This window comes from Theobroma umbraticum, unplaced genomic scaffold (assembly GCF_002168275.2).
Source record: "Theobroma umbraticum cultivar Fairchild unplaced genomic scaffold, ASM216827v3 scaffold_4.1, whole genome shotgun sequence".
Taxonomy (NCBI): Eukaryota; Viridiplantae; Streptophyta; class Magnoliopsida; order Malvales; family Malvaceae; genus Theobroma; species Theobroma umbraticum.
Window position 1 is genome coordinate 4,183,546 of NW_018397258.1, and position 11,849 is coordinate 4,195,394.

General features: G+C 38.2%; 3 protein-coding genes across 3 annotated transcripts; 1 reads left to right on the plus strand and 2 right to left on the minus strand.

Moving 5' to 3' along the window:
* Positions 1 to 86: 86 nt before the first annotated feature.
* DGAT3 (diacylglycerol acyltransferase) lies at positions 87 to 1,888 on the minus strand. Its single transcript, XM_021424406.2, has 2 exons — positions 1,419 to 1,888; positions 87 to 1,163 (listed from the first exon to the last, which is right to left on the minus strand). The coding sequence occupies exons 1-2, from the start codon at positions 1,788 to 1,790 to the stop codon at positions 327 to 329; spliced, it is 1,209 nt and encodes a 402-aa protein (XP_021280081.1). The 5' UTR covers positions 1,791 to 1,888; the 3' UTR covers positions 87 to 326.
* Positions 1,889 to 3,047: 1,159 nt separating this feature from the next.
* LOC110413450 (NEFA-interacting nuclear protein) lies at positions 3,048 to 5,469 on the plus strand. Its single transcript, XM_021424255.1, has 7 exons — positions 3,048 to 3,264; positions 3,379 to 3,453; positions 3,535 to 3,592; positions 3,674 to 3,729; positions 4,037 to 4,099; positions 4,776 to 4,844; positions 5,204 to 5,469. Exons 1-7 carry the CDS (start codon positions 3,208 to 3,210, stop codon positions 5,450 to 5,452), a joined length of 627 nt encoding a protein of 208 aa, XP_021279930.1. The 5' UTR covers positions 3,048 to 3,207; the 3' UTR covers positions 5,453 to 5,469.
* LOC110413451 (ABC transporter B family member 11-like) lies at positions 5,460 to 11,503 on the minus strand. Its single transcript, XM_089783070.1, is given in 14 exon segments — positions 5,460 to 5,841; positions 5,844 to 6,140; positions 6,323 to 6,616; positions 6,728 to 6,991; positions 7,095 to 7,361; positions 7,490 to 8,334; positions 8,689 to 8,946; positions 8,949 to 8,961; positions 9,063 to 9,588; positions 9,686 to 9,924; positions 10,013 to 10,234; positions 10,339 to 10,514; positions 10,621 to 10,675; positions 10,924 to 11,503. Coding segments are annotated over 14 exon segments (3,828 nt in total). The 5' UTR covers positions 11,254 to 11,503; the 3' UTR covers positions 5,460 to 5,799.
* Positions 11,504 to 11,849: the final 346 nt, after the last annotated feature.

The following is an 11,849-nucleotide window of genomic DNA, read 5'->3' on the forward strand; positions in this document are numbered from 1 at the left end:
TACCTAGCATTAGAATTTAGCAGAGCCATGGCGTATGAGACCCTGATGAAAAACTTGAGGTGCCTAACAGAAGAAGGAAAGAAGGCTAAATATGAAATTTGGCACCAATCTCGATAGACTGACGTTTTGGAAAATTTTGGATGCTTGGTGCATCAATATTTCCCTTAAAAATGAAAAATAAAACATTTATATGTACATTATCAGCTAAAGCCTAGAAACAGGGGCGTTACTTCTATGCCAATATCACAGACACTCTATCCCCTATTCAAACACTTTCACTCAAATATGTGACTCCTATAAAAGGAGAAAGCAAAATGACCAAAGACTCAAGGAGAGAGCATTAGGCATTCATCATCAATGTCTTTGCCTAAAAGATTTGCAACAATCAGATCCACGTCTAGCAATCCAACACCAGTGCATGTAGGGTTAATCCCAATTCTGATTGAGTCTTGATTGCTTCTTGCTTCAATTCCACTCGGAGAGTTACAGACCCTTACATTTGGAGCGGTCTTGCACTTCCCCATGCATTTGCACCCAACAACACTGCCCTCTGCACCAACCTTCCTCTCAAATTCTTCTAACAAGGCAGCAGCTCCCAGCTTCCTACACTTGCCACCCATGCAAATTTCAATCTTCTTGGTCGATGCTCCTTCCACAATTCTGTTACTTATATCATCCTTGAAGCCATTTGAACTACAACATTCACTACCAAATCCAGAGCAAGGTTCTTGTATCCGAATTTGGGGGCTTGAATCTGAGTTTTCCAGTTCCATGAGTGAGCTAGCTAATGTTGCTTCCTCTGTTACCATTGGTGCTTCCATGTCTGCTGGTGCTTGATGCTTGTTTCCTAGTTCCATAACTGAGTTAGCTAATGTTCCTTCCTCAGTCGCCGTCGGTGCTGCTTCCATGTCTTCTGTTCGTTTCAAAGCACTGTCACTCGGTGCTTCTATGTCTTGTAATGGTTTCAAAACATTGCTTCTCAGCCTTTTCATGTCAACTACCTTCCCACATTCGCTGTCACTTGACTCAGAGGAGGAAGATGATGATTCTGATTTCTCCAGAGTGGCTTTGAGCCGGGCTCGTTCCTCTTTCAATTTTCCCTTCAACTCTATTTGTTCTGATCTCAACTGTTGCAGTTGTGCCAGTAAAACATCGCTTGCTTCCTGCAAGAACAAAACACACATAAGTTTTTCAATCCAATATATCATAAACACCCTAATTCCAAAAAAGAAAATAGAAAGACTAGATATATTTCTCAATTCCCATAAAAAGAAAGAATCATAGTTTATCTGCACCAATATTTGCTATAAACCGAAGGGCTAAAAGCAACTAGGAACATGTGTATCAGGCAAAAGGCTATGAACCAGATCAAAACAATAACAAAAAGTAAATAAAGAAACGCCAAATCAATTTCTTACAGAAATCATCGTCGTCTTAACTTCACCCATCAATCCAATGCCAATATCCTCTCCATCAGCCATCCGAGGAAGCATAGACAAGTCTTTGGACAATCTCTTAATAAACTTCAACTTCGTCTTGACTCTTTTAATCTCACCGCTCTTTTCCTTCTCTTTCTTCTTGGCAGCACCAGCCCTTGGCGATACATAATACTGGATATGCCCTGAATCAGAAAACTGACAACTCAATTTCCCGAAAGAATTCCTGGGCCTAACAGAAACCCTGGAATCTCCAACACCAAGATTCAATTCCCTGGAAAACCGACCACCAAAATCAACCCTAATCCCCGCCAACCTTGGAACTCTCCTGTAAACGATGCCGGTGGTCTCCATGGTCTATGAATCCGATGCTACAAATTCCGGTTCAGCCAAGAGAAATAAGGAGGGAAGCATCAAATACCGATTCCACAACGGTCTTAGTTTCCAGGAAGGAAAGGAACTAGTATGCGTGGCTGGTTATGAGTGGTTGGTTTAAAGCCAAATCTGACGTGGACGGTTGGTTTCGTTAGGCGGTGGCGCGCTCGTGAAGATTTCGGTTTGCCACACTTTTCGGAGTCTTTGACATGCGTTTCTTTTTAATATCAGCGGTGCGATGACATCGTCTAAATAACGATGGATCAGATTGTGCCAGCTCAACTTTTCTTTTCTGCCACGCTGCAATATGCTTCAGCCTTTGTTGCCACATAGGCGCGAGGCGAGCACTTCGTGTCCTTCTCGTATAAAGAAACGGCCAAGGAATATTGGGCAGCGCATCTTTTTCACGTGTATCCTAAATATGAAACAACTCTTTCAACACTGTAAGGCAATTTGTTTTTTTTTTTTACCTCAATAATTGCCATTGTCTCTCTAATATTTAACTGGAAAAATCTAGAAAAATTAGTTTGATAAATTAAATATCTTTATCTATCCACTAATTATTATTAGTTCATTAAATCAACCTCCCTACTAATTTGTTTGACCAAGGTATCAAGTACTATTATATATTTTCTTTTTTAAAGTTATCATTAAATCCAATGGAAATAATAAGAAAATTGATTTTGTTTTTCATGTAAAATAATTTGAGAATGTCTGTTATGCATTTGTCAAGATAATATAAAATGAATAATAATTTACTCATTAAATTATTTTTTATATTTTCATATCCACAATTTCAAGGTGTATATATCAAAATTATATTTAAGAATTTCAAATTCAATTCAATTTGTGTTTTATTTTTTAAAATCGATACGTATTTTTAAATAAAACACTATTTATAAAATTATTACATGTCAATTTAATAATTATTAATATTAATTAATCCTTTTATATATAGTCTAATAAACATATAATAATCCTTTAAATCTATTTGTATAGGTGTATGAAAGATAATTTTGCTTAGTATTTGTTAGAATAATGTTTTATTCGTTTTCATTTCTATAATAAAAGCAAGCGACGTAGGGAAGGCAAGCAAGCTCGGTAGAGGCTTCGCCAAGGTCCAGATCTGTGGGCTTAATTGGCCCAACAATTATGTCAGGAGGCCCAAAGGTGAAACCGATTATGCGGTTTCTACATCAGGGATGCCAATTCCATCGCCTATAGTGTTTCGCCACGTTTCAAATATAAACATCGTTGAAGCTCTGGGAGCGAAAAACAGATTTCGATTTGTAGCAACTCACTGCCTCGAAAGGAAAATAAATAAAATAAAATTCAAGTAAATTTTAGAAGGTGTAGTGATTTGAATTTCTGTTGAGTTGGAGCTCGAAGTTAAGGAATGGCAGACGAATCATCGAGTTCAATAAAGTTGATGAACTTCGTCTCGGAGCAACAGGTGATTTTATTTTACCACTCATTCATGCTAAACCCTAATTTTTTATATTGCTTGATTATGATTAAAATCTAATTTCTCGGTTTTAATTTTGGTCTGGGTGGGTAACTATGGCAGTTAGATGAAGCAAAAAGAACAAGAGGTGAACGAATTGAAGATGGCACTGCCCAAAGGGATAGGCCTCTCTACGAGGTTTTTGTTTTCGACACCTTCCAATGGAGCCCAAAAAATGTGTATTTTCTTTTATTGTTTTTAAAAATCCTTTTAATGCAGATTTTGAAGGAGAATAAAGACAAGAAAGATGCAGAATTTAATGAACGGTTCAAACATAGTGAGTGCTTAACTTTTCAAATTGCTATTGTTTGATAATGTAGCTAAGAACAACAACTTTAGACAATTTCTTCGTTTGCAGGGCCACCCAAAGCCTTGGATGAAGACGAAACTGAGTTTCTGGATAATTTGGAGACGGTGAGGACTGATTTGATGTTGGCAATGATGACTAATTAAATACCATGGAAGCTGTTGATGCCAATAAATTTTTTTGTTTTTTCCTTGGCAATGAATGCTGATTGTTTTTCTCTCCTTTTGATAGCATTGACCTCTAATTTTGATGTATCGACTGAATGCTGGAAAAATCATAATTTTAGTTCACCAATTGTTAAAGGGTTACAATATAATTTTCTTTTTTCTATTTGCTGCTGCCCCTTCCTGAATAACTGATCACTTTCCATATCTTATGCTTTCTAATTTTCTGATATTTTTCTTGTTAATGCAGTCAAGAAGGGAATATGAACGACAAGTGGCAGATGATGAAGCTGAACAGTTGCGAAGTTTCCAAGTAATTTCTAGCCTGTCTTGAGTCACAAATGTAACCATGAAGAAGCATTAAAAACTAAGTATCTGCAATCCTGTTGTACTCAGCTGATCAACCTGTCCCTTCTCCTTGATAATTTGAGTCTTGAAGTTTACAGTTTTCTTCTGAGATCACACATAGGACTGCCAGATTACCAATTATTTAAACTTACAAGATTGCAATTTAAAATTCAATTCTTAAGGATGAGTTGATTTTATAGTTCAAACAGCAATCATATTCAACAGAAGAATCCTGCAATTATCTCTAATGTTTGACCATTAGATTTTAAAATCCATATGCTCACCTAAACACTGTATATTTTCCATTCAGGTCAGTAAAGACTGAATATTTCATGATGATATTTGATTGAAGGATTCTCAAGATTTATATTGTACTCTTTATTTAAGATGTTAAATTGTATAACTTGTATTCTTCAGATAACTACAATCTAGTGTCATGTAGTGTAAGTTTTTCAGAGTGCTGTTACAATATATGGGATTATAACTGTGGCTATTGTCTTGCAAAAAAATCTTCTTGAGAAGTGTGAATACTTATGTTGCTTGTTTAGGTTAGCCATACGGATTTTTGTAAAAGCATTTTCTGAATTGTTTACTTGATTTATATTTCATCTCAGACCATAGTGTCTTGTTTTCGTTTTCAGGCAGCGGTGGCAGCACAGTCAAATATTGTGCATGAACTAAAAGAGGCACCACCTGTTCCTGCTGGCCAGGTTGGTTTTAAGTCAACCAGTAGCATGCTTGTACTTAATCTCATGAACGTTATATTTGGACCTGAATTCTACTTTGGAATTAACGCAGCTTTTATGCCATATGGTTGAGTAATCAGTTTCTATGAATTTCCAGGTTTCATTTCCTTGAAATCCAGTTAACATTGTTTTCTGTTCTCTATGACTTGAAGTTGATTAGTAACCTTTTGCAACTTTGCCTGAATTTTCTTGTCATATATTGATCACCCAGTGAAGCCCCTAATGTCGAAGGCCTGACTCCAATCAAGTTTTATTTTACCTTATTGTGTAGTAGTTATTAGCCTTCTCAGCTGCTTGTTAACCCTTCTTGTTTCTGCTGGCAGGAACAAAAGTCAGTTGGGAGGAAGAATCCAGCAGCTCGCCCTCTAGGTATGATCATAAAAGTCAAGCCACAAGCAAAAAAAGCGAAAATTGACCAGGAGAAAGAACTGCCAAACACAATGAAAGCACCTAATGTTGATACATTGAAAACTCCAAATTCAGTGAACACATTTAATGGTGATACCGATAAGGCCCCTGATGTTGTTAAGACAGGTCTTGTTTCATACAGTGATGAAAGTGAAGATGATTAATCTTTCTATTTCTGTTATTCTGGAGTTACTATTATTGATACAGTTCATTAATCTTGTTTCTAGCCTATTGAACGCACAGCACATGCCTTGCTCTGCTAAACACACCACACATGCTTTAAGACATCTTTAATCAAGGTAGTCTGAAACCTAGGAAGTTAATGTACACTAAGTTGAAAATCAAAAACAGATTTCCGCTTAAACAAAGAACTACTAGCTACAATTGCAAAGCTATTATACCCTTTCCCTCTATGAATCAATTTAGACATATTCGATTTGCAAATTAATTACAACAAAAAGAATAAGAAAGTGATGGAAGTGACTCTCTAGTCGTTCATGCGGTTGAAGTACTAAGGTGGAGTGCCACTAAGGAAGCATAGGAACCATCTTTGATGTTTATCAACGTTTCATGCTTTCCTTTCTCTACAATAACGCCATTTCTGACTACTGCAATAACATCTGCGTTCTTGATTGTGGATAGCCGATGAGCAACTACAACGGTGGTGCGGTTCACCATGACTCTGTCTAATGCATCCGGAACCACTTGCTCCGATTCCGCATCCAATGCACTTGTGGCTTCATCTAATAGTAATATCTTTGGACTCTTAATGATGGCACGCGCAATGGCTACTCGTTGTTTCTGCCCTCCTGACAATTGAACTCCTCTCTCCCCTACTACAGTATCATAACCCTGTATTACATAAGGGGGAAAAAAGAGGCAGACTAGTAAGCACATCTGCAAATCAGTTATGTCTATTTGTAATCTTTGAAGAGTAATTTACATAATTTAACTCCGTTTTTGCATCATGAAGCCAACTGAATTGCTTCTTTTGGTACCAAAATGATATAGGAGAATGCTTTAGAATGTCTAACCTGTTGTAAGCTACTAATGAACCTGTGGGCATTGGCCAACTCTGCTGCAGCTAAAATTTCTGCCTCAGTTGCATTTCCTCCCTTTCCATATGCAGTGTTCGCACGGATCGTGTCATTAAACAAAACAGGTTCTTGGCTTACAAGACCCATCTGCTGCCTCAACCACTTCAATTGGAGCTTTTGTATTTCAACTCCATCCAGAGTGATATGACCTGAATCAAGATCATAAAATCTCTGCAATAATGAGATGACGGTTGACTTCCCACTCCCACTTTCCCCAACCAGAGCAACTGTCTGCGAGAAGAGATTCACACCATAAGATTTAGACCCAAGGATTAATTTTTGAAACAGCTAACTGCTTGAAAGTTGACAGAGATTGAGCTCAAATATGCAATTGATGATTACCTTGCCAGCAGGAATAGCCAAGCACAAGTCTTGGAAAATTTGAATGTCAGGCCTTAATGGATACTTAAAGCTCACATGACAAAGCTCAATTTCTCCCTTCACATTTTCTAATGTCACCCCTGACTCGTCACCTGGGTCTATCTTAGACTTCCGATCAATAATTGAAAATATGGAAGCAGCAGCGGTTTTTGCTTTGCTGGAATCAGAACCAAGGGAGCTTGACTGAGTAATTGCAACAGCAGCAATCGTCAAAGCAAAGAAAACCTGGAAAATGGACATTAGCTTCAGTATCAACGAAACATATTGAAAGAATTTGGTAGTCTTGAAAAGGATTTAAGAAATAACTTGATAGAGATAGAAGAGATACTTGAAATACATCTGAGAATGTAGCATGACCATGCTCAACAAGTTGAGCTCCTGCATAGAAGCTAGCTGCATAAACAGAATACATTAAGAAGAATGAAAGCCCAAATCCTATTCCGCTGATCAACCCCCGCCTTATCCCTGTCTTCATGGGGCGTTCGCATTTCTTTTTGTACAGGCGCATCACTTTCTCCTCAGCACAGAAAGAAGAAATGGTTCTTATACCCCCAACTGCATCATTAGCAACTTGGCTGGCTTCCTCGTACATCATCTGCAGCAAATTATACTTACATTAAGAGAAAACATACTGCTTTTATTTTATGGAGAATTTACAACTATGTCTGGTGATGCAAGTTGCAGTTCTTAATGTTAGGTGCAGGTCATTAGTTTTGAGCATACCTTTGCATCTGCACTAAATCCCTTCATGAATTTCACTTGAATGTACCCATCGATCCCTATCAGAGGAAAAAGTGCAAGGACAATCAAAGCCAACTGCCAACTTGCAACGAAAGCAATGATTAAACCCGCAACTGCTGATACAATGCTTTGAACCATCTGAGATAGTGCATCTCCAACTAGAGCACGCAGTGTTGCCGCATCTGCTGAGAGCCTTGCTCCAAGTGAACCACTTGAGTGCTCAGGTTCATCAAACCAACCAATCTCCAGGTGAACCACTTTTTCAAAACACATTGATCTTACTCGCCGGATTAATTTACATCCAGCGACAGAGAAGAGGTATGTTTCTGTAGGATATGCCAATAATGATGCCAGGCCAAGGGCCATAAATATCAGAGCCCAGAATCTTGAGTCTGTTTTGAGTTCATTAGGTGGTTTGTAAAAGGTTTTGATGACCTCGGAGAGAAGCAGAGAATAAGTTGGAAGTATAAATCCATTGACAATTGAAGCTATAGCTCCCATTAGAAGCACGGGAATCTCTGGCTTGTTGAGAGATGCAAGCCGACAGATTGACACTTCTGGAGCCTGTACTGATGGTATTGTAGGAGGAGCTTCTGCATCTGTCAGCACACTATCAGCCACATTCTGTCCATTAGGTAAACCAGTTGATCCCGTACTGATTGATTTTTTCAATGATATTTCCAAACTTGACTGTCTAAACAATTTCTCAGTAATGTCTGATCCGTTTTTGTCATCTGGTACCTGTTGTAACTGCTTATTTACTTCCTGTAAACGTATAAGCTGAGAGTAAGCTCCATCAGGATCCTTGAGCAATTCTGAATGAGACCCTGATCAATTGACAACCATGTTATCAAATTTCAAAATGCTTTTCTTTTGGAAAAGCAAGGTATGATATGCTGATAGAAGTGCGAGAAAGAATAAATTTGATTCTGATGGAACTACTCGAACAAATTCAGAGCTTTTCAAAAATATTTTAGAATATCTGTGATAAATACTTAGGTCCCACACAATCATCTGCAAAATATTTTGGGCAAAAAAAAAAAAAAGATCTGGAGAATATGCCCCAATATGCATAACAAGACAAGTTTAGTTGATTAACAATCTATGCAATGGGTGACATGCACTCGTTACATTGCTCCAGACATGAATACGTTGAGTTATATGGCCAAGATTTATTATACCTTTTTCAACCATCTTTCCTTGATGAACAACTGCTATCATCTGTGCATTTCTCACTGTGCTCAGACGATGAGCAACAATGACAGTAGTTCGATTGACCATTATTCTGTCTAATGCCTCTTGCACTGTCCTCTCAGATTCTGCATCTAGCGCACTTGTCGCTTCATCTAAAAGTAAAATCCGTGGGTCTTTTAGAATTGCTCTTGCTATTGCCACTCTCTGCTTCTGTCCACCAGAAAGCTGAGTTCCATGTTCACCAACCATGGTTCCAGTCCCTACGTATAAAGTTCAGAATGCATAAGTAAGGTACAATTCATATAGTTGTAAGAATTAAGGTATGAAATAAGTAGTAGTCATTTAAAGAAGACATTAAAACCTGGGGTAGTTTGTCAATGTACTTGGCAGCATTTGCGAGTTCAGCTGCAGCTATTATCTCTTCACTTGTTGCGCCTTCCTTTCCATACGCGATATTATCCCTAATGCTTGATGTAAACAACACAGGTTCCTGGCTGACAAGGCCAATCTTTCCTCTGATCCAGTTAAGCTGAAATTCCTTGAGGTTAATGCCATCAATAAGAACTTGACCAGCTTGTGGATCATAAAATCGTTCTATCAGACTGATTACAGTTGATTTCCCACTTCCACTTTGTCCCACCAGAGCAGCTGTTGTGCCACTTGGAATGGAAAGTGAGAACCCACTAAAAATTTGCTCCTCTGGTCTGGCTGGATAACTGAAACATACATCCCTAAAGTCTATATCACCTCGAATGTCCTCCAATATTTTCCCCTTTGTGTCATACGCATCAATATTGGGCTTCCTTTCAATTGTCTCAAACATCTTAAATGCTGCTGCTTGACCAGAAGCAAATGCATTTATGCAGGGAGATGCCTGCCCCAGGGACCTGAATCATCATAGAAGGCAAATACAGAGAATTACTCCCCTTCTGGCAAATTAATGCATTTTACTAGGAACAACAAATAATTAAATGTTTAACTCACATGGAACCAGTCATAATAGCAAGAATCACACTAACTACTTGACCACCAGTGTAGCCTTTTTCCAGAATCATCTTCCCACCAAACCATACAGCCAAAGCATAACTGCAGAACATGATTAACATAACCATGCCAAGACCCAATCCAGAAACAGAGCCTTGGTAAACACCTGACTTGTAAGCACTAACAAGAAACTTGTTGTAATCGCTTATGGCTTGCTTTTCACCAGTAAATGATGCAACCTGGTATCAGATAAAATAGTGGGTCATATTTTTACGAACTTAAAGAAATAACAGCAATGCTGAATATATTTCTGGCTATAAGACCTACAGTTCTAATTGAACCAATTGTCTGTTCAACAACAGTTGCTGCTTTTGCATAAGCATTTTGTCCTTGGGATGCTGTGTTGGCTATAATGAGGGACATCGCTGCACCGGCTATTACAAGAAAAGGTATAGAGGACAACAAAACAAGGGTAAGAAGCCATCCCTTGATAAATGCTACTACAAAGCCTCCAATGAATAAGGACATCAGCTGCAAAAATTTTCCAACCTGCAAAAATCAAGCAGACATCTCCATGATTACACAGACAAGATGAATGAAACTTAGTGTGGTTCTTCACCCTGCAGGGTCTAGTTTTCACAGTAACATTATACCTTCTCGCCCATGGCGTCTTGTATGAGAACAGTGTCACCAGACATTCTCCCAACAACCTCTCCTGTGTTTGTTTCCACATCAAAGAAAGCAACATCTTGTCTCAATATAGTTTTCAAGTACAAGCCCCTTATTCTTGCAGCCTGTCTCTCTCCTGTGACCATCCAGCAAGTTACTTCTGGCAAATGACAAAAACACAGGCTTCTCAGTTTCTCAATGCATAACAAGCACCTATGTCTTAAATAAAATACCTGACAGAGGTTTTAAATGCAAGATGCACTTACGGAGAAATCCTGCCACAGCAGCCCCTACTCCTAGGTAGACAAATTTCAGAGCAACCTAACATTTTTCCAGGAAGAAAACTATTAAATACAACAAGTTGACCCAATAAAGGTGAAAACAGACAGGTATTTAGGAGCAAACCCTGATTTGACAAACTAAATTCCACTAAATGAAAATTTTAAGATGGCATTTATCCTTTTACAAATGGAAAGCAATTTACACTTGAATTAGTAAAAATAAAACATTTAGCAATGCTGAATATTGAAATAAATCTCATAAATTTAGTTCATGATACGTATTAATACCTCGGAAACCACATCAACCACCTCGTTGTTGTTCTGGTTTTCTCCAAAAGAGTCAATTAGCTCCCCAAACAATATCGTCATAAGAGGCATACTTAAACCATTCCCAATGGCACCGATTGTACCAACAATCATTAACAAAATATCTGTTGGATCAGCAAATGCAAATAGTTTGTAAAATGGAACTGTGTTAGTCTTCTCATCTGGTTTGCCCGTCGCTGACTTTTGATTCTCTCCATTCATCCTACAGCCTTTCTCTGGCTCTTTGCAGCTTTTTGATGTGCTCGCCTCCTTGAAGTCAGTGTCAACTTTCAAGTCATTCTCAGTGGCCATTGTATGACACCCAAGATACTACTTCGATCATTAATTTCTTCCGAAAGCTTTAGAGCTAATATTGCGTCTGCAAGGAACAATTAATGCGCCAAAACTAGCAAGTTATCAGTGAAGTCAAAATAGATTAACCAACGGGCAGTAGGAAAATGCTATCCAAGGATCAAAGTCTTTTAAAAAATGGAACCAAGTACTCAGGGTTTCTTGTTGGACGGTTGAAGGGTTTATAAATCCAAGAGCATTTCTAATCTAAAGATAATAAGACTTTTCATTGGCCATGAAAACATTTGATTGAATGGTATCAGGCCATCAGCAGTGATCTTTGTTGAAAATTCAACAGGTTAGCTCCCAAAAGCAAAACAAAGGGTATCAGGCTATCAGCATCATCGTTGAAAATTCAACAGGATGACTCCAAGGTCTAAATTGCTTAACTGACAAGGAAGCAAACAAAAGCACGTTGAGAATTCAAGAATTCGTTAGCTCCTACAAACTCAATTTACAACAGAGACAAAAGCAAAACGCATTGTCAATCACCCCTTGGCAAAAGCCTCCATCATAACACTATGTAAATGTACTATTTCATAAACAAATACCTGATG